At 40.5% G+C, this 22,914-nt stretch overlaps 3 protein-coding genes across 3 annotated transcripts; 1 reads left to right on the forward strand and 2 right to left on the reverse strand.

The window, feature by feature from the left end:
- Positions 1-898: 898 nt before the first annotated feature.
- LOC137374604 (tRNA methyltransferase 10 homolog C-like) lies at positions 899-4,603 on the reverse strand. The gene is made up of 2 exons (XM_068040946.1): positions 4,488-4,603; positions 899-3,826 (listed from the first exon to the last, which is right to left on the reverse strand). Exon 2 carries the CDS (start codon positions 3,743-3,745, stop codon positions 2,423-2,425), a length of 1,323 nt encoding a protein of 440 aa, XP_067897047.1. The 5' UTR covers positions 3,746-3,826; positions 4,488-4,603; the 3' UTR covers positions 899-2,422.
- Positions 4,604-5,069: 466 nt separating this feature from the next.
- On the forward strand, positions 5,070-13,445 carry txnl4b (thioredoxin-like 4B). The gene is made up of 3 exons (XM_068040948.1): positions 5,070-5,299; positions 6,868-7,019; positions 12,108-13,445. The coding sequence occupies exons 1-3, from the start codon at positions 5,168-5,170 to the stop codon at positions 12,271-12,273; spliced, it is 450 nt and encodes a 149-aa protein (XP_067897049.1). The 5' UTR covers positions 5,070-5,167; the 3' UTR covers positions 12,274-13,445.
- Positions 13,446-21,110: 7,665 nt separating this feature from the next.
- LOC137374193 (putative protein ARB2BP) lies at positions 21,111-22,685 on the reverse strand. The gene has a single exon (XM_068039981.1). It carries the CDS (start codon positions 22,449-22,451, stop codon positions 21,393-21,395), a length of 1,059 nt encoding a protein of 352 aa, XP_067896082.1. The 5' UTR covers positions 22,452-22,685; the 3' UTR covers positions 21,111-21,392.
- Between the last annotated feature and the right edge of the window lie 229 nt (positions 22,686-22,914).

Genomic DNA, 22,914 nt, shown 5'->3' on the forward strand with positions numbered 1-22,914 from the left:
TCCTCCAGTAATCCCAGACCCTCTCCCTTCCAGAATTCAGAGCTGACACCCTATAATCCCCCCTCCCTTCAAGAATGCAGAGTGAGACCCCTGAAATTCCCCCTCCCTTCCAGAATACAGAGACCCCTGTAATCCCTGCTCACTTCCAGAATACAGAGTGAGACTCCTGTAATCCACCCCTCCCTTTAAGAATGCAGAACTGAGACCCCTTTATATCTGGACTTATCTTCACTGTCCAGTACTCCTGTTTCTGCTGTCCCGTCTGGTTTTCTGTTCGTGAACGGGACGGCATGTGACGGCCTCCCGTTCTATGTAAAATGCGGACGTGTGGAGCGAAAGGCGGCGGAGCGCGTAATCTGCAGGGGTCAGTAGCGTTTTACATATTCGAATTGGGGTGCCGCCGCTCAGCAGCCGTGGGACCGCACCGAGGTCCCCCCGCCTCCAGTAATATGCAGCGGGCCCTTCTCGTCGGGGGTCAAGGCAGGCCTCTCCCCGCAGAATTGTACCAGTCCTCAACTTGTGATGTCGAGGGGCTGGTAAAATTCAGCCCACTGTGATTTTTCTGAAAAACAGAACTCAGTGTAATTGAAGTGAATTGTCTTGCAGTTTAAGACATTAGGCACCTAGAACCTTATACTTCCAGAATATATATACATACACAGAAATTATAATATGAAAACAGGACAGCTGCACAAAAGAATCACTGAACTCAGAAAGACCATTTGAAAAGGTGTTAGTCTTTACCTGGTGGTGCTGCTCTGACCCCATGACTGCTGGCTGTCAAAAGTGTTCAATCACTGAGCATATATACACAACTATGACATCAATGTCGCCTCCAGCAAATGCACCACTAAAATGTGTCTGAAAAACGAATGCCTGATTTTTGTCTGTATTGTTAATGATTAAATGATTGCTAGTTTTGCTGTTCCAAATTATGTTTATTTGTAATGTTTGGTTTATTAAAATGATTTTTTGTTAATAATATGTATAGCCATAGCCCAGCCAGACTTACTGTGACAATTTCATAGATTGAAGTTGCAATATGGGAACAGGCCATTCTGCCCAACCAGTGTTTACCCTCCATGTGAGTAAATAGTTCTAATCGCATTTACCCATCCTGCTGCCTTATCTTTTCAACCCCATTTTCTTCGTTGGATTTGTTTTTAATACAACATACTAAAACAAAATGAAAACTAAAAAATACCTCCATCAGATTATATTGTTGGGTTTCCTTTGGCAACAAATATTTGTTTTTCAATTTCTCAAAGCAGGTATAACATTGTAAAAATCGGAGGCACCTTCTTCAATACTCTCTTTTTTGTGGATGTACATTTTATTTATGCTTTTTTTAAGCAGTTAATCATTTGTAAGAAACCTACAAAAGTGACTCATTATGGTATGTGGTAGACTTTTAACTGCCAGCTAGATGACTATCAGCTTGACCCTCAGCTGACAGACACTTGAGTTTGAATACCATGTTGGTGGTAGAGTTTCCCCTCTGGTAATTGCTTTTCTTCCTTCTCTCCAGTTTTCCTTCATAACTCTTCCGTTCCTAAACACTGTAACTCATACTGCAATGAAGTTCCACAGATGCCAATGGTCCTCAGGTACCTCATACAATGTCGTCATTCTACTGAGTCTAGTCAGTGATTGTATAAACTATCATATATAATCTCAATCATATCCTCACCCAACATTCACACACAAGCAATTTCAATAGGAGTAGCTGGATAGCAATCAACATTGAGGAGCCTTTTTGATTTTTAATCATCTCTAGATGAGGGATGCGTAGATCAAATATAATGGCCCTAGCTCCCCCTTAACTATTCTGGGTATTATTGATTAACTCAATACAGATGCAATTTTTTAAAGGTTTTCTTTTATCATCCACTAATTTTTGCCAGTAGTTTTCCATCCTGAAAGATATGGTTCTATGGCCACTGGTTGTCCACGTTAATATTCAAGTAACATTCTTGCCAGGATGTTTACTGGGGAAGGGGTTGGGGGGGCGGTGTGGAGGAAACCACAGTCTGCATAATCTTATTCTCAGTGCCAGCAAGAGTTGCTGGATAGCAAAACCCTGAAGTAACAGGGCCAATTGCAATGTTCCTAACACAGCCCTGGCTGAAATCAGCTAACTCACACTAATCAGAGATCAAGCCTGGAACATTCCTAGTATTCATGCCTCAGTTACTCACTGAATAACTTGCTAACCCACCAGGGAGCTAAACATATAACTTTTATTACTTTGTTATAGTTTTCCTCACAATTATAGTTTATAATCAATCAATGCACTGGGGTGGGGAGATGTGCACAATAGTCAAATTTACATCTTTTGATATATTAATGCATCACAAAAATCAGTGCAGTAATAAAGATATTTCTTCTAGCCAAATCAGTACTTAAAATATTTGAAGGATCTTCAATCTTCATCCACCCACCATCTTTTTTTATGACTATCTGAAGATTTTTCTGCAACTCGATTTGAATTTAAAGTTGACTTTTGCCAACTGGCTCTCTTTTCTGGTTCATTGTTAACTGTCTTCTTGTTCTGGTGATTTTTGGTTCGACTGCAGTATCTCTGTTCTATTGGAACTGGTAAAAATCCTTCATGTTTCCTTTTTGGAACAAACTTGAGAGCCTCTTGCCAGCTACCAGTTTCTTTCACAGTCAACAAAATGCCGATCATTTGGTTCAATGTAAGGTTTTTTGCACCACTATCCCACTTCAAATACTCATCCAAAGGAAGGCGTGCAGTTGCCAACTTTAAACGCTTTGCATTTGCAAGGGACAACCCTGGCTGAATTGACTTATCAACAATCGATCCAATGATGTAGATTTTATCATCCCGAAAAGTCTTCAATATGGAAGGTGAATCTGCAGTTAAATACACAAGCTTGTCTTTGGGAAAAATGTCAACATATGACTTTTCCGTTACTGTTATCAAGAGTCTATCCCAGGCATCCCCGTAACGTTTCAAAAGCTCCTTATAATATGATCCCTCAGGGCTAAGGTTACAGAAATGTAAGTGGAATGGGTCCAAAGATCTTCTGTTATACCCCTCACACTCCAGTAGCTGAGAGACAGTGTTCTCCATTTCTCGACGGGCCATGTAGCTTTCATAGCTCATATCAAATACCAGTGGCTGACCAAACATCATGGACTGAGCTGCCCTCCAATTGTACATTACGTCAAAAGACCGTTGCCAGAATTGTAAGAGAAAAGTATTCTTTAATGCAACTCCTTCCTCGTTTTCTTTTTCCTTCTGCAGATGCTTTGTTCCTCCTTGCTTTAATTTTTGTTTTTCCTTTTCAGCTTTCTTTTTGCCTTCTTTGATTGCTAGGTACTTAAGATATTTTTTCTTTGCAGATTTAGTGGGTAGTTCTTGAACTGTGCTCAGCTGTTCATCAGTTATGTCCTCTGGCACGGTTTTCCCAGCTAGTCGCCACATTTGAACCAGTTCCCTTGTAGCAGCAAGGGATGAGTTCCCAAGATCTTCAGAGGGGAGTGGTTTGGGAGCTTCAGTTGCGTTTTCTCTCATGACAGTCTTCCACATATCTAAATCTAGTTTATCAGGGCTAACTTTTTGTTCTTCATTCTTTACACAAGGCGTCAAAACCAGTGTCCTGTGATTTGGCATAAATTGGCACCAGGCCAACAGCACTTTATTCTTCACCTGAGTCTTTACTTGTAGAGTGTAGCGTCTACTAAAGCTTTGTAAAAGATGGGGAACACGGAGCCACATAATTATACTCAAAATAAAATAATTCTGAAATCTGAATAATCTCCAACAATGTTCTAATAAATCCAAGGATGATGTTTGATCCTGTAATTAGATAAAAAGTATTAGAAGAATAATGAAAGATTTTTCCAAATTAAATGTTACCAAGTTCTTGCTGAATCTGTTTGAGCTGAAACGCAGAGTTCCCAATTTTCTCAAAACCATAGATGTACAAAACGACTGAGCACAGGAATCATTTCTTCCAAGCACACTTTTTCACCCTTCCCAATTTTCTCCATTCCTCTCTTGGAGAGACCAACTTATGCTAGAATAATGGGCACAGGATGGTAACTCATTGAAATCAGATAGTAAATGTTGACAGGCTATTCGAGCTCCAGAACCACTGAGTCTGACCCTGTTTTCACCCAACGTCCACCCACCTGAACTTGCCAATGGGAGTCAATGGATTGCAGTTAGCTACAAGAACCCTTCGTTGATTTCCTTTTCTCCCCCGCCTACGGACATTGAATCCAATTGTATAACTGCTGCCCATAAGCGGACTCAACACAGACTGAACAATGAACTGGATTCTGGAGGTTGTAATATGTAGGAAAGAATAGCGCGGAGAATTTTGCGTATTCTTGTCAATTAATATTGCTGTGAAATGCTCTCCATAGATTTGCCTCGTTACACAGGCACTTCAATTTTAAAAATACAAAATAAAAAATGGAGATCGTATATTAGGAATAAATAGAATCGCGCTAACCTGTTAAAGAGATGAATGAAGTCCGGTGTTGCAAATTCGAATCTGGAACGTGCAACACAGAACCCTGCCCGGATCTCATTCAGAGAAACTGCAGCTGCCTTCACATGGGGGAAAGGTCAACGCGGCGTGTGTCCGCCGCTTTCCAGACTCCCTGCTTTCCACATTCCAAATGAACAATGCACACATCAAACCATTGCAGTTTTTTTTTTAAATTGAGCACAGTTGCTCAATTGTAGTAGCTAGTTACCTACAGAATCATTTTCATGAACAACAGATATCATGAAACACAGGGCAAAGTTATCGTTTGAGTAATCTAATACTGCATGTGCCCGATTCATTTTAATTCAGATCTTTCAATTTGCAATCCTTGTTCAATCGCAAATATCTGGCAGTGTCTAATACATTATGTGCATGCTGTGTATTTTGTGATGCTGTTTATTAAACGAATATAAGTTCGTTTAGTATGGTAAACTTTGAGGAATCATTTGATCACGTTGTTAATTAAAATGTAACATTTTCTTTCATTAAAAATTAGCTTGAAGCGTGTTTCTGGGGAATTATTTCGAAGTAGTCCTAGGAGCAGAAGAATTACATCCGGTTCGTCGTTGTCCTTTCCCCGCCTATGTGAATTTTAGTTTAACTCTTTATTTCAATTAGCCTTTTCTCTTCAAGTTGAGAGAATGAGCTTTTTGCTGCCAAAGTTACAAACTAAGAAAGACGTTGACCATATCATAAAGACCGTGGCAGAGAGGGTGCTTGTTCTGCGTTTTGGTCGCGACCAGGACACGGTCTGTTTGCATCTGGATGAAATTGTAAGAATTGTCACTAAACGTTAACAAACCTGTTTCATTTGATTTTTTTAAGTAATTATTTTCATTATGTTTCACTGTCAGCAGGGAAAATACATTATAGTATCAGCTTGGTATAACTTTCGGCTCTAAATCATAAAACTAGTTTCCCTTCCAGCCTTCTAATCAGGTGCTGTGAATTTATCAGCTGAGTTCACACTTCAGTGCAGTTCTGGGGGAGTGTTGAAGGTACTATCTATCGAATGAAATCATTTGGCAATTTTAAAGAAATATGGCACCATTCCTCAAAATGCTGAAACCACTAAAAACTGATTGAATGTATCTTGGGGTTATTTGTGTCGTACTACAGTGTGCAAAGTGATTGCCTAGAACAGTTAGTGTTTGTCTGCAACAGTACTGCATTTCAAAAGTGAGTGTTATGTGTGAAGCTTTGAGGTGTTCTGGCAAGACGATGCTCAAGCTCATCCAAAACTCTGCCGCCTGCATCCTAACTTACGCAAAGTCCTGTTCACCCATCACCCCAGTGCTCGCTGACCTACATTGGCTCCTGGTATGACAAAGCCTCAAATTTAAGTTCTCATCCTTGTTTTCCAATCCCTCCATGGCTTCGCATCTCTCTAACTCTATAACCTCTTCCAGCCCTACAACTTATTGATGTCCCTGCACAAACCAATTGTAGCCTTTTATGTATCCCTGATTTTAATCTTTCCACCATTGGCAACTGTGCCTTCAACTGCCTATACACTAGGCTCGGGAATTCCCACCTTAAACCTTTCTGTCTCTCTATCTCTCTCTCTCCTCCTTTTAAGGTACTCTGTAAAATCTACTTCTTTAATCAAGCTTTTGGTCATCTGCTATACTATCTCCTTATTTTGCTTGGTGTCAAATTTTGTTTGACAATGCATTTGTGAAGAGCCTTAGGACATTTACTACATTAATGGCACTTTATGAATACAAGTTGTTGAAGGTACAAATATTGCGCTATAATTTGCTGTAAATGGGCATCTAATGGTGCCTGCTGTTAGTTAGACTTGCCATTGTACATTTAGGTTTTTAAATGTTTTGTAAAGACACACAAATGAATGCCCACTTGGGCAAGGGTGCTGATAGACACCTTTATTGATATGTGTCAATACCACAAGGAATTGCTGAAGTGTAACTCGAGGTTGGAACTATACCAGTTTTTTCTCATTGTTAAGTAGATAGGTCATCTTAACTTAAAAGTTGGAATGGGCAACTTGGCTGAATCAGTAAGTTACAGACCAGAAAATGTACAAATGTAAATATCACCTGAAGTTTGGATTTCAACCCAGGATTGGTTCACTTTGCAGACTAAGTATTACACCAGACTGATTAAACATCCATATTTAAATTTATTGTTATGGTTTTTTTTAAAACTACATAATTCTACAGTTATGTTTCAAGCTTTGCTACTGATTATTTGCCCCAACCTATTGTATTATGTTCTTATGTTTATTCTTTGTAATAAACAATTTTCTTTCCAAGGTAAAAGTATCACTTCTAGTAAGGTCTCAATATCAAGTTCTTTTCTTTCATCTTTGTTTCATTAGCTTTCAAAAACTGCTCATGACCTGAGTAAAATGGCAGCTATTTATCTGGTGGATGTTGACAGTGTGCCTATATATACCCGCTACTTTGACATCAGCTACATTCCTTCCACAGTGTTTTTCTTCAATGGCCAACACATGAAAGTGGATTATGGGTAAGATATTTTACTTCAGTTAAGGTGTAATACAGTTCCATCTAGTATGTGTACAAGGTTTCAGTAAACACATCCTTGTGCTAAGTATCTTGGTTAATATGGAATGGAAGGATCAGTACGTTTAAGGAGAACCATTTTTCTCTTGGCTTCCCCCAACAGATGTAAGACAATCAATTGAAATTAGCCAAACAATAGCAGTTTTTTTCAACTGAAAATTACTGCTTAAAATCTTTCCTTTTATTATTAGCTACTCCACAATCCATAATTGTGCTGAGGCTCACATTTTACTTTTTATCTGTTAAGTTACACCACAAATGACCAGTTAGCCTTGCATAACCTTTGGTTGCAAATGTTCACAATACTTCTGCAATGTTTGATGTGTCCAGCACTCCCTCATTTCCACCTATGATGCTCTTGGCCCCAGAAAAAACTTTTACTCTCTCCCATCCAAGTCAATCCCCCGATGTGGCCCCAGCTTTGTTCCCTCAAGTCGTAGGGGTTGAGTGTATCTGGCCCACAATTGGATTAGTTATCCATCACCAGAACTGGCTGGATCATATCAAGAACTATTGAGCCATTTTCTCCTCTCCCAAAACCACATATTACTCCAGGGTCATCCTGGCAAGCATAGACAACTCCTGCCTTTTTTTCTCCACTACTTGCTGTCTCGCTAAACCTCTCTCTCCTCACCTCCAAACAACATGAGAGGAGCTGATGGACTTCTTTATCATGAGATTGAGACTGTCTCTTCAGCTGCTTCCACCCCCCAACCCTTCTCCTTACCCACCAAGTCAAACCTCTTCCTGCCCTTGCCCTAAAGTCATGTTTTTTTTCAGTTTCTCTCCTATTTCCGCTGTGCCCTTTCTAAGCTCATCATACTCCTGAGATCCACCTCCTGCATCCCTTGACCCCAGTCCCACTACACTGCTGAGCACTCAACTTTCTTCATGACCCCCAATGCTAGCTGACATAATGGTTCCCTCTCCTGAGGTACTGCTCTTGCACTTTCAAAACTAGTGTTATCACCCCTTCCTCAAAAAACTCCCTTGACACTACTATCCTTGCAAACTCTCACCTCATAGTTATACAGCACAGAAACGGGCCCTTCGGCCCATCGTGTCTGTGCCGGCCATCAAGCACCTAACTATTCTAATCCTATTTTCCAGCACTTGGCCCGTAGCCTTGTATGCTATGGCGTTTCAAGTGCTTATCTAAATACTTCTTAAATGTTGTGAGGGTTCCTGCCTCTATCACCTCTTCAGACAGTGCATTCCAGATTCCAACCACCCTCTGAGTGAAATTTCTTTTCCTCAAATCCCCTCAAAACCTCCGGCCCCTTACCTTAAATCTATGCCCCCTGGTTATTGACCCCTCCGCTAAGGGAAAAAGTTTCTTCCTATCTAACAGATCAATGCCCCTCATAATTTTGTATACCTCAATCAGGTCCCCCCTCAGCCTTCTCTGCTCTAAGGAAAACAACCCTAGCCTTTTCAGTCTCCCTTCATAGCTGAAATGCTCCAGCCCAGGCAACATCCTGGTGAATCTCCTCTGCACCCTCTCCAGTGTAATCACATCCTTCCTATAGTGTGGTGCCCAGAACTGTACACAGTACTCCAGCTGTGGCCTAACTAGCATTTTGTACAGTTCCATCGTAACCTCCCTGCTCTTATATTCTATGCCTCGGCTAATAAAGGCAAGTATTCCATATGCCTTCCTAACCACGTTATCTACCTGTGCTGCTGCCTTCAGTGATTTATGGACAAGTACACCAAGGTCCCTCTGACCCTCTGTACTTCCTATGGTCCAACCATCCATTGTATTTTTCCTTGCCTTGTTAGTCCTCCCAAAATGCATCACCTCACACTTCTCAGGATTAAATTCCATTTACCACAGCTACGCCCATCTTACCAGCCCTTCTATATCGTCTTGTAATCTAAGGTTTTCCTCCCCACTATTTACGACACCACCAATTTTCGTGTCATCTGCGTACTTACTGATCATACCTCCTATATTCACATCTAAATCATTAATGTGCACTACAAACAGCACGGGTCCCAGCACTGTTCCCTGTGGTACACCACTGGTCACAAGCTTCCACTCGCAAAAACAACCCTCGACCATTACCCTCTGCCTCCTGCCACTAAGCCAATTTTGGATCCAATTTGCCAAATTGCCCTGGATCCTATGGGCTCTTACCTTCTTAACCAATTTCCCATGTGGGACCTTATCAAAAGCCTTACTGAAGTCCATGTAGACTACATCAACTGCTTTACCCTCATCCACACATCTAGTCACCGCCTCAAAAAATTCAATCAAGTTAGTTAGACACGATCTCCCCCTGACAAAGCCATGCTGACTATCCCTGATTAATCCCTGCCTCTCCAAGTGGAGATTAATCCTGTCCCTCAGAATTTTTTCCAATAATTTCCCAACCACTGATGTTACACTCACTGGTTTATCCCTGCTACCCTTCTTGAATAATGGTACCACATTCGCTGTCCTCCAATCCTCTGGTACCTCTCCTGTGGCCAGAGAGGATTTGAAAATTTGTGTCAGAGCCCCTACTATCTCCTCCCTTGCCTCGCATAACAGCCTGGGATGCAGTTCATCTGGCCTGAGGATTTATCCACTTTTAAGCCCTCTAAAACAGCTAATACTTCCTCCCTTTCAATGCTAGTATGTTCAAATATATCACAATCCCCCCCCTGATCTCTACACCTACATCGTCCTTCTTCATAGTAAACACAGATGAAAAGTAATCATTTAAAACCTCACCTATGTCCTCCAGCTCCACACACACATTGCCACTTTGGTCCCTAATGGGCGCTACTCTTTCCCTGGTTATCCTCTTGCCCTTAATATACTTATAAAATGCCTTAGGATTTTCCTTTATCTTGCCCGCCAGTATTTTTTCATGTCCCCTCTTCGCTTTCCTAATTACTTTTTAAAGTACCCCCCCTTCACATTCTGTACTCCTCTAGGGCCTCCGCTGTTTACAGCGCTCTGAATCTGCCATAAGCCTCCTTTTTTTTCCAGCTCCAATCCTCTATATCCCTTGACATCCAGGGTTCCGTGAACTTATTGGTCCTACCCTTCACCTTAACGGTACATGTTGGGTCTGAACTCTCACTATTTCCTCGTTCAATGACTCCCACTGGTCTGATGTAGACTTTCCTACAAGTAGCTGCTCCCAGTCCAATTTGGCCAGATCCTGTTTTATCATATTGAAATCGGCCTTCCCCCAATTCAGTACTTTTATTTCTGCTCCATCTTTGTCCTTTTCCATAACTACCTTAAATCTTACAGAGTTATGATCACTATCCCCGAAATGCTCATCTCCAATTTTTCTTTCTTCAAAGTTCTTGAATGTGTTACCTCTCCCAAATCCATGCCCACATTTCCTACAACTTGATGTTTAAAAAAAAAAAATGCCACGGCTCAGTGACTCTCGACTCTGAGTCAAAAGGTTGTGGGTTGAAGTCCCACTCCAGAGACTTGAGCACAAAAATCTAGCTGACACTCCAGTGCAATACTGAAGGAGTGCTGCACTGTCAGAGATGCCGTGAATGAGATGTTAAATTGAGTTCCTGTCTGTGCACTCAGGTGGATGTAAAAGATACCATGACACTATTTTGAAGAAGAGCAGGTGTCCTCGCCAATATTTATCTCTCAATCAATAATAGTGAAACAGATCATTTGGTCGTTATCACGTTGCTGTTTGTGGGAGCTAGCTGTGAGCAAATTGGTTGCCATGTTTCCTACATTACAAAACAGTGACTACATTTCAAAAGTACTTCATTGGCTGTAAAAAGCTTTGGGACATCTTGAGGTCATGAAAGGTGCTAAATAAATGCAAGTTTTGAAAAAAAATCTCTCCAATCATGTTTCTTCTACTGCCACAGCACTGAAACGGCCCTAATCAAGGTCAAAATGACGACACTTGTGATTGAGACCATGTTGCATTATTCCTCCTCAACTACTCTGCAGCATTTGACATGATCAACCACACCATTCCCCTCCAATGCCTTTCCTCTATTATCCAGCTCGGTTGGATTACCCTTGGTTGGTATAACTCTTACCTATCTGATCATAGCCAGAGCATCTCAGCAATGGCATTCTTTACCAATCCCATACAGTTGCCTTCAAATCCCTGAAGGATCAGTCCTTGGCCCCTCCTCTTCCTCATCTACATACTGCCTCAGCTTCCACATGTATGCTGATGACACTCAAATCTCTTTCTTCTTCACCTCTCGTGACCCCTGTACTGCCTTAGTCTTGTCAGATTGCTTATCCGATATCTGGTCTTGATGAGTTACAATTTCTTCCAAGCGAACATTGGAAAGACATCATCTCTGGATCACACCAGAATCTCTGTATCCTTGCTGTTGATTCTGTTGCCCCTCCTGTATATTGTCTCGGGCTGAACCAAATTGTTTACAATCTTTGAGTCCTTTTTGACTACAAGCAGAACATATACTCTCCATCGCTAAGACCGCTTACTTTCACCTCTGTAACATTGACTGCCTTCACCCCTCCTTTAGCCCATCTGCTGCTGAAACTCTCCGCCAGTCCAAACTTGATATTCTAATGCTCTGCTGGATGGCTTTGCATCCTCCACCCTCCATCCCTCTTGAAGTTCAGCTGATCCAAAATTCTGCTCCCCCAACACTCCTACCAATGTCTCAAATTTAAATTTCTTATCCTTATGTTCAGATCCCTTCATGAGCTTCTTGCTCCTTATCTCTGTAACCCTCTCTACCCCAATGTTCCATTCCTCTGACTGTAACCTTAATGCATTCCCCACCATTGGTGCCTTCAGCCAACTAGGAATTCTGTCCCTAAACCCTTCCACTTTTACTCCTGCCTCTCCTCAAAACACAGATCTTTGACAAAGCTTTTGATCACCTCTTCTGATATCTCCTTCTTTGTCTCCTATTATTTTCACCTGATTAACCCCTGTGAAGTGCTTTGGGACATTTTCTACGATAAAGACGCTATATAAATGTAAGTTGTTTAGCTTTATTGGATTTCTTGCAAGTAAAATTGTGAGCTATAGCAAAATTAAGTGTTTGCATTTTCTTTTTTTAGGTCTCCAGATCATACAAAGTTTGTTGGGTGTTTCAAAACAAAGCAAGACTTCATAGATTTAATTGAAGTAATATTCCGTGGAGCGATGCGTGGAAAACTAATAGTGCACAGCCCTATTGATCCGAGGAATATCCCAAAGTATGACCTCCTCTATCATGGCATCTAAATATACTGGCTGTTTGTTGTGTTTTGCAATCACCCCATGGCAAATATTGAATACAGGATGCAATTTCTAGTCATCAAAATGTTCTCCGTTTGTTGAGAAGTATTGAGATTTTGATTTAATATTGTGGACTATGTAAATATTCATAGACAAGAAACTTCTTGGAAGAGATTTGCAAGAATCATGATGAAGAGACTCAGTATGCAGAGCTTCTGATCCTCCATTGCTTAGAATTTCAGTATCCTGGAACACTCTATCTCAGCTCATTGGCAAGTCTGCTGCCACATGCTTGTCTTAAAGATTAGCTTTGGATAAATAATTCATTTGCCTGACAATTGGTGTTTTCCTGATTAACACTTGATGGGAATCTTTTTGTCTGCAGGGGTTCTTCTTGGCTCTGTGGTCTCTCTTAAAACAACTGTGCTATAATCTAAGATGTAAGCCCTATATGTGAAAAGAGTATTGGAAAGGAAGCAATAGCTATTTAAAAGAAAGTAGGGGGAAACAAATTCTGTTTCTGTACTACCACAAACCATTCCCTGACCAAGATAGTAGGCAGCTAACCTTCCAAGCCCCTGCTTCTTTGAGCTCATCAGCAGGAGGGATTTTGTTTTATTAACCTCTAAATTTCTGCTTTAGAAGTGGGAGTGTTTACTTCCTGTATGGGGATTTGTCTTAGCACTTCATGCACAGTCCAAGTGTACGATGCAATGTGCCATCAGGCGCCCTTTGAATGTGGATTTCTCCCCTCAACCCTATTTTTCTGTCCTGAAAAAGATGGCTCACGTTAATGTATGGTTCAAGAGGTGCCAGTAACTTTGTGATATGTTGAGAACATAGCCACTGTTCAAGTATGCACCTACTGTTTCAGGGTTGTTTAATCATGGTAGGCATTACATTCTAGCCTGATCTTGTCGTTGCATGCCTGTCTCTGTCTTACACAACCAATGTGCAAATTTTCTGGTACTGTTCACTGCATATGACTTGTGAGCAGAAAGTCAGTGCTTTCTTCATGCTGGATACTAGGGCTAAGTGGAAAACCTATCACCTTTTGCTGGCTTATCGCAGTTAACTCAGCATAGTAGATCTGAGACTTCCTGTTTGTCAGGCATACAATAATGGCAACACTCTGCTCCTTGTAGTCTTGCATTTGATTAAAAAAAATCTATTCTGTATGACTATGATTTATGTTGAGTTCCTGTAACCAACCTGAAATTTTGAAAAAAAGAACAAATGCTGCAAATGCTAGAAATCTGAAACAAAAACAGAAAATGCTAGAGACACACTTCGGTCAAGCAGAATCGGACGAGAAAACAAGTTGGTTGGCATTTCAGGAAACAAACTATTCTTTTGAATTAAAGGTATTACAAATAAACAGCATTAAAGAAGGAACAGAACAGTGAAAAGGGAGGATGAGAGGGAAAAAAACATTAGACACATTGACCCAGGAAAAGACATCGAATGGCCTGTAAAGTGCTACGATGGGAACTGGAAATTAGGTAAAGTGCAGAACTGATATGCACAGCTGGCATGAGAGAAATAAAAGACATAAACATATCGCCTGAGATGAGGAGAAATTTCTTCACTCTCAAAGTGTTGTGAATCTTTGCAATTCTTAACCCTAGAAGGCTGTACATGCTCAGTTGTTGAGTATATTCAAGACCGAGATCGATAGATTTTTATGGATACTCAGGGAATCTAGGGATATGGGGATAGTGCAGGAAGGTGAAGTTGAGGTAGAAGATCAGCCATGATCTGATTGGGTGGTGGAACAGGCTTGAAGGGCCTACTGCTCTTACTTCTTGTGTTTCAATGCCACTGAACATGTAAGAAGAGCTAAGGAGAATAGGTGAGTAGAAAGGGAAGCGTGAAAAACTGTCCAAGTGGAGCAGTTTCCAGCAGTCAGGCAATCTTGTGGAAGGAAACAGTGCAAGAGTGCATTTGATTCCATCAGTACAGTTTTCTCACCTCAGCACCAACTCTCTCACTTTCCTAATCCCTAGAAACACCAGTGCACCCATCCAACACCTACTGCTACAGAGAACATGGTAGCTATATTTAAGGTTTGACGTTGTTAAAAATCGAATCGAGGCCAGAGTGCCAAGTAGAAATATGAGGTCCTGTTCCTCAAAGTCAGAGTGGGATTGGACGGAAGATTGAAATACCATACAACATAAAACTCGGGGTTGCACTTCTGAACAGAATGGATGTTTTTAGCAAAGCGATCACCTATTTACATTGGGGAGATCAAATATATATGCAAATGCAATGAACAGTTACATGGCTTACATTGAATGAATTTTGTGACAAAAGTTGCGGTTATCCTATTTGGGATTTTCAATGTAAAAGGCCCATTCATAAAGACTCAAATATAGCTTAATTGGACAGGAATAATTACATTGGTGCAGGTTTCAAGCATCTTATAAAAACCCTTCCATATTGGGTCTTACAAATTTAAAAGTTGCACTCAATGATTTATCCTGTAGGTCAATATTGGCAGAGAGTGGGGAACACTACTCTTGTTTGCTGACCTTGGCTCTGAAATATATAGCAAAGGTTTTATAAGGTTCAGGCAGCATTTCAGCAATGGAATCAATCCAGGATCATGAAGGTTGTTGATGCCAGCTCGCCAGACATTACCAAGCAGTTAAGTGTTCAGAAGTTTTTTGTCCTTTTCAGAAACCTTCAGTAAGCTGTTTTCCAACCTGCACCAAATTGTCAGCCACTGTAATTATTGGAAATAGGATCACTGCTTCCTTTATTTATATCCAAAATAGTGCTGGATACAATAAGATGGATTGCAGAAGAGCTTTCAAGTATCCAATCACTCTGTGAAGATTAAGTACTTTAGGGGATAATCAGAATTCTGGCTGGATTATCACTTTTCTCTTCTAGATGACCTGGCCTTTCTTTAAAGGGTGCTGAATTTTACCTTCCACGACAGCAATGTTTAATTTTGCTCAGAATTCTATTAAAGGATCAGTTGAGTAGATTTCTGGTGTTTTTGCTTCAATACCTCTCCAGGAACCTACAATGCCTTTGTGTTTAGTAACTGGTGCAGCATTTTACATGATCCTGCAACATGTATTTTAATGATAATGAACTTAAAGTCAAAATCAGCTAACTTGTGGGTGCTCCATATCGATAATGCTAGAAGAAAAGCAAAACGGAATTCTACCATATCTCTTCTGGGTACCAGTTTTAGGAAGTGATGTGTACAAATATAGAAATGGCACTTAAAAATAAAAAAAAATCAAACTACAGCATTGTAAAGAGCTTTGATATTTCCAATATTCCCCACATGACAGACATACCATTGTGGGAGGATTATGGTATGGCCATGTAGTGAGGGGATGTGGGTGGACCCCACTGTTCAACTCCCACCTGATCACAGCAAGTGTTTTTGTTTTGCAGTGGTTAGCACCGCAGCCTCACAGCTCCAGCGACCCGGGTTCAATTCTGGGTACTGCCTGTGTGGAGTTTGCAAGTTCTTCCTGTGTCTGCGTGGGTTTCCTCTGGGTGCTCCGATTTCCTCCCACAAGCCAAAAGACTTGCAGGTTGATAGGTATATTGGCCATTATAAATTGCCCCTAGTGTACGTAGGTGGTAGGGAAATATAGGGACAGGTGGGGATGTGGTAGGAATATGGGATTAGTGTAGGATTAGTATAAATGGGTGGTTGATGGTTGGCACAGACTCGGTGGGCCGAAGGGCCTGTTTCAGTGTTGTATCTCTAAACTAAACTAAACTTATTAGGGTTTTTACCCCTCTGTGTTTTATTTGTCAAATAAACAGACAATTACAGGTTTTCTTGTAGGTTTAAAACAGAAGATGAACTAATGAGCAAATATTCACTCCTGAAATGGTTGCAACCTTACCCACACACGCATTCACTCACACCCACATACACAAGAATAGATAAGTGAGGTAGGTTTTCGGGTTCACGATAACCTGTTGAATCTTCTCAGAGGTCAATTTCTTCTTTAAAGTTACAGGCCTGGGTTGTTCATAGATTTCACGGTTGAAATTTCAGTCTGAAGATGGGATCAATTCCAGTTCTCTGCTGCACAAGTTGAAGTGTAGAAATTACAGCAGGGTTGAATTTTTCTCCCAGCTCTCAACTGGACAGGCTTTTGTGGTGTTTGTCCTGATTCTTTTGCTCTCTCTCCTGAGAGCTACTTTTTAAATCTAAAATCCTCTCCCATCTTGCCTCTGTTGGGATACATAGATCTTCCTCCCTGTGGTGACTGACAATGGCCTGGGATGTGGCTAGTTCACACCTTCTTTATTTCAGAAGAACTCATTCAATTCAAAAATGTCTTTTGAAGAGTTCAGGATTGCTGTTTTTGACACCTCAGCTTTGGAATGTATCCTTCTGTCCTTGCCAAATAGTAAGTCAGTTTGAATATACAAGGCCAGGTCTTTTGACCTTTGGCAGCCATTTTGAAGCACTTTTTAAAAGAAAAGTCAATTTAATAACTCTTCAGGTTGAGTTCTTGTATTTTCAATTGCTGTACTTTATGTGAGCGTGACAGTTGAATAATTTAAATGCTTCCAATGGGGGTTTCAAAGGATTCAAACACACACACAAGCTATTTTATGGGTGCATAATTTCTTAAAACATTGCACCACTTAGAGTCATAGAGTTATACAGTACAGAAACAGGCCCTTTGGCTCATGTCTTGAAGAAATATTTAAGTATTAATGCAGTTACAATTTGCATTTAATTGAAGTATTATTGAATGCCAGTACACATCTTTCAGTTCTAAATTGAAAGGGTACAATCAAAGAACAAAGAAAATTACAGCACAGGAACAGGCCCTTCGGCACTCCAAGCCTGCGCCGATCCAGATCCTCTATCTAAACATGTCGCCTATTTTCTAAGGGTCTGTATCTCCTTGCTTCCTGCCCATTCATGTATCTGTCTAGATACATCTTAAAAGATGCTATCGTGCCCGCGTCTACCACCTCTGCTGGCAACGCATTCCAGGCACCCACCACCCTCTGCGTAAAGAACTTTCCACGCATATCCCCCCTAAACTTTTCCTCCCTCACTTTGAACTCGTGACCCCTAGTAATTGAATCCCCCACTCTGGGAAAAAGCTTCTTGCTATCCACCCTGTCTATACCTCTCATGATTTTGGACACCTCAATCAGGTACCCCCTCAACCTCCGTCTTTCTAATGAAAATAATCCTAATCTACTCAACCTCTCTTCATAGCTAGCACCCTCCATACCAGGCAACATCCTGGTGAACCTCCTCTGCACCCTCTCCAAAGCATCTACATCCTTTTGGTAATGTGGCGACCAGAACTGCACGCAGTATTCCAAATGTGGCCGAACCAAAGTCCTATACAACTGTAACATGACCTGCCAACTCTTGTACTCAATACCCCGTCCGATGAAGGAAAGCATGCCATATGCCTTCTTGACCACTCTATTGAACGGCGTTGCCACCTTCAGGGAACTATGGACCTGAACACCCAAATCTCTCTGTACATCAATTTTCCCCAGGACTTTTCCATTTACTGTATAGTTCACTCTTGAATTGGATCTTCCAAAATGCATCACCTTGCATTTGCCCTGATTGAACTCCATCTGCCATTTCTCTGCCCAACTCTCCAATCTGTCTATATTCTGCTGTATTCTCTGACAGTCCCCTTCACTATCTGCTACTCCACCAATCTTAGTGTCGTCTGCAAACTTGCTAATCAGACCACCTATACTTTCCTCCAAATCATTTATGTATATCACAAACAACAGTGGTCCCAGCACGGATCCCTGTGGAACACCACTGGTCACACGTCTCCATTCTGAGAAACTCCCTTCCACTACTACTCTCTGTCTCCTGTTGCTTAGTTGCTCCTACCAATTTTCTTGCCTGAGGTGCTGAGTCATGTTTGGCTACAGTTTTGTAGACCAGAGCAGCCCTTAGTACTACATCCAAATGATCATTCTTCGCTTGTAAGCTTCATGACTATTAGCAGACAATGACAACTTACATTTACGTTGTGCCGTTAGCATAGGAAAATGTCACAAGATGCTTCATCAGACTAAAATTAGGATGGGTGACTAGTAACTTGGTCAGAGGTAGATTTTAAGAAGAAAAAGGTGGAGAGGTTTAGGGAGGGAATTCCAGAGCTTAGGGACTAGACAACTGATGGCATGTTTGCCAATGGTAGGCCTACTTCACTTTATTATTAGACTATTTTATTAATCTAGCAGGTCCATACAATTTCAAATCAATTTTTAAAATATTTTCTGTAGGAATTTTTAGCTATGCCGGTATTATAACAACTTTGAAATAGCTTCAGTGATTCTGGCAGAGATTTTTTGCTACCAGTGTTGGGAAAAGTGGAGAATCTGCAATCATCAGGAAGTCTTACAAATCAAAGACCCACCTTTTGAAATAGATTTGCTTTGTCTCAACTGCCAATGAATTGTTTAGATTGGATTCCGAGAAGGTGCACTTGTGCCTTTAAAATCTATTGATTGTTTAATTGTGAAAGTACTTTAAAAAAAAAAAATCTTCCTTTGTACCGATTCAAATGTCAAAGGAGAAGGAGGCATATAACCTAATAGCCTTTGTTTCTGTGTTTTCCAACTTTGCCATTTCTCCATATGGGTCGAGAGCGAGCAGTGCACTCTCTATTGCTTCCATCTTACCAAAACCTTATGACCACATGTTCCAATAGCTAAAATTTTAGAACTTTTTAAAATCTTGCTCTGTCTGATTAAAGTTTTTTTTTGCCTCTGTTTAATCTAACATGAATGGCCATGTGTTTTTTTCCCCTTCAGTCAGAAAGGAGGACTATGCTAGTATCCTATGCTATTCCCGATCCAAGCACTATTGGCAAGGGGGTTTATTGTTCATCTGGAGGCCTACCATCTTAAATTCTTTATGCACAACCACTTCTGTTCAGGAGAAAGCATGTGCTGACCTATGAAAGCTGCCTTTGTGTTGTGCACAAAATAAAATGTGTCAGAGGGAAGATGTGTTCATCTGATGTCCACCACCCTGAATTGCTCTATAGTTTTCAGGTGTGTGGTTTTCCTGTTTAATCTAGTAGCAGTGAGGATAATTTAAGCATTACTCATTCTGCTCCTTCTAAGGTCAGGTATCTTTGTACTGATCAGGAACTGAAGCTAGAACCATCGGTATCATTCAGTTCCATTCTGCATTTGTTGACTGAACTAACTGAAACCTTAGGAATTTCTGACAAGGCAGGCTTTTATTTGTCCATTTTCTATCCCCAGTTTTGCTTGAGATGGTGCAGGTGATCCTTCTTGAATCGCTGCAGCCAGTGTGGGGAAGGTGCTTCCACAACGCTGTTATGTAGTATGCATCAGAATTTTGACCCAGTAACAATGAAGGTACAACAATATATGTCCAGGTCAGGGTGGTACCTGACTTGGGGCTGACAGTATTCCAATGTATCTGCTGCCATGGTAGTGGAGATCGCAGGCTTGGGAGGTGCTGCCGAAGAAGCCTTCGTGAGTTGTTGCCTCCTAAAGATAGTATGTACTGCAGTTGAGAAATTTTTCAGAAATGGGCAATGGATAGCAATTGGAAGATTTCTCCCTTTCCCCAAACCAGAAATTGAGGCCAACTATTAATACTACTCTAATATCTGCTAACTCAGGCCAGAGATAGCTCTTGATCTTTTTTGATTTAGTACCCTATGATATGGTACAATCACTCATTAAGCCATTGCTAGTGCTCATTTTGTAGCCTTTAATCAACACACAGACTATGGAATTTCCTACTCCATCCTCACAAACTATTTAGTTTTGAAAATTAAAATGACAGCATAAAGGCAATGAGTGCAATATAGATAATTCCATGTGTAAGTAGGCTACCAGGTTTGCCAAATTATTCTGAGTTCCATGACACTGTCCAGCTATACACACTGCACTGTCTACTTTAAAGAAAAAAAGCTGCAACAAACAATGCCAATTTAAGATTAGTTACATGAAAACACATACATAGAACTACAGTGGCCAGATATCAGCTAACTCAGCACAACCCACAGATCAAACCTGGGAGCTTCTGGTCTTTGATTATCACCCATCACCAATCAAAACACAGAAGGTTACAGACTTAGAAACAAATGATTTAATAAAGGACACTAATAAAAAGAGACACGATCTAATGTAGACAGAAGTGAAAATTACACAGTAGTCTTAGTGTGGAAAGTGATAGGGCAGGAGGTTGAAATAGCACATTCTGAATACTGAATTCATTTAATTCAGACCTAATGAACTGGAGTCAGTATTTTAGCTGTTTCTCAAGATTTGTGAGCCATGTTATTGGTATGCCTCCATTTTGATGTCAGCACTACACAAGATTTAAAAAGGGGGATAAAAGCAAAATACTGCAGGTGCTGGAAATCTGAAACAAAAACAAGAAATGCTGGAAATACTCAGCAGGTCTGGCAGCATCTGTGGAAGGGTCACTGATCTGAAACGTTAACTCTGCTTCTCTCTGACCTGTGAGTATTGCCAGCATTTCTTGTTTTTATTTAAAAGGGGGAAATGTTTTATCTTCAGAAATCTCAAATCTTCTAGAAGCAGTTTAGAAGTGTGTTGACAGAAATACACTAAATTAATATCATTTTCTAGGAAGCTTTACATTTTTGGAGAGGGCAGTGCTGAGGATACTTCTTGAGAAAACCCAATTATTACATAAAATGAGTGGTTTTAAACATATCTTTCCCAACCAGGCTACTGCACATAGCAATCGCCAAAGATTGCATCAAGAAAAACATTTCTCCCTAAATAAGCAAACAATTTTATTTTCACAAGATAAAATCTTAGTTTAGAGTAGAATTTAGACTGTGCCCAAATATTAAAGATATTTAGGTAATCATTGCAAAACATTGTTAACACAAAACAATAAACATCGAGGGCCGAAGGGCCTGTACTGCGCTGTAATGTTCTAATTCTAATACTGCAGAAGCTGGAAATCAGTAACAAACACACAAACAGAAAATATTAGAAGCAGCATCTGTGGAGAGATCATTAATTTTCGTTTCAGCTGTGGAGCCCTTAGTTCTGTTTATTGTTTCATTATGAAGTATTGTGGCTTTATTGGATTCACTTGAACAATTCAGCAAGCAATGCTACATCCTCTTCTTTTCCTTTAAGCAATTTTTCTTACTTAAACTTCTTGTAACAATTGGCGATCGAGTGAATCGATTAGTTTTCTGCACATTTGCAACTTTCTTCAAGTACTTGAAAATTGAGTGAAAGCAAATTGTGGGGGCCAAGTCGTGGTTTTCAGTGCCTGCAGAAACCTGCGCACAGTCCATCCTTACGGAGGATACAGGCTTGTCTAGAGGTTTGGGGCTCAGTAACCAGTTACGGCATTTTTTTTCAATCCAATTCCGACCTATTTGCCCAACGTTTTGATGGTCTGCATCATGAGCAGAGTTTATGAAGGCCACAGCATATACTTTGCTCATTACCTCCGTACGTTCATTCAGTAGGTTGACAAATGTCAACCCGCCATAGCCATGAGCTATGAAGGCTACATTCATTGCAGTAGACTTCGATATAAAGTGGTCCCAAATGTAGATGACGTGCTGTTCAGCACTTTCAAAACCTCTTTTTGGTATTTGTTTAAGTGTTAGGTTATATTTTTGATCAGAATCACATTGTTTTTTCTCTTCTGCGGCTGCGACATCGTCTTGCTTAATAGGCATAAAGTTGTCATTACTGTTTAATACAATCACTTCATAGTGCTCCCTTAGAGCTTTCTTAATAAAAGGGATTTGAGTGCCAGTATCCAGACAATCATGCACAATCAGTTGCTGGGACCATGTACCGGCCCGCATGACTCCACGATCTTGCAGTAGAACAATTAACTTGCAAGGATTAGTCAAGGCACCTTCGCTCATGAAGCAGAAACTTTTCGGGCCATCCTCTGCGGCCTCCAGGGGAATATAGACTCGTTTCAGTAGACATTCTTTCTCCAAGAGTTCGTATACATACTCGGCCAGAACTGTTCCAAAGACTTTGTACCATTGGTGGTTCAAGTTGGTTGCATTACTATATTGTTTGAAAACAAATGGTTGGTTTGTTTCCGTGTTCCTCAGTTGTCCTTTGTCATTGAAATAGTATTTGAATTCTTTCAGTCTTTTTGCATTTTCCAGTTGTTTAGGAATCACCGGCTCTCCCATTTTGAGAAAACGATACTCCAAATTAGCTCTTAAGTCAGTAGATAGCCTAAACTAATTATATTGTGCTGTTAATTTGCGATACGACTGTGCTTTTATATAGATAGAGAAACCTACCCAAACTGAAGTTAACCACTTTTGTTGTTTGAGGCAATACATACCGACCCTTAATTACCATGCTGATACGATTGGTTTAAACCAATGTTCTTTAATTAGTTATATTAATGAAAATGTGTCGGTTCTAGAGTTCTGCGTAACTGCTATGTAAAAGTAACAATTTATATTTACATAGCACCTTAATGTAATAAAACGTCCTAAGATGCTTCACAGGAGCATTATAAAACAAAATATGACAGAGCCACATAAGGAGATAATGGGTCAGGTGACCAAAAGCTTGGTTAGAGGTAAGTTTTTAAGGAGTGTTTTGAAGGAAGAAAGAGAGGTATAGGGAGGGAATTCCAGAGCT

This window comes from Heterodontus francisci, chromosome 10 (assembly GCF_036365525.1).
Source record: "Heterodontus francisci isolate sHetFra1 chromosome 10, sHetFra1.hap1, whole genome shotgun sequence".
NCBI classification, from domain to species: Eukaryota; Metazoa; Chordata; class Chondrichthyes; order Heterodontiformes; family Heterodontidae; genus Heterodontus; species Heterodontus francisci.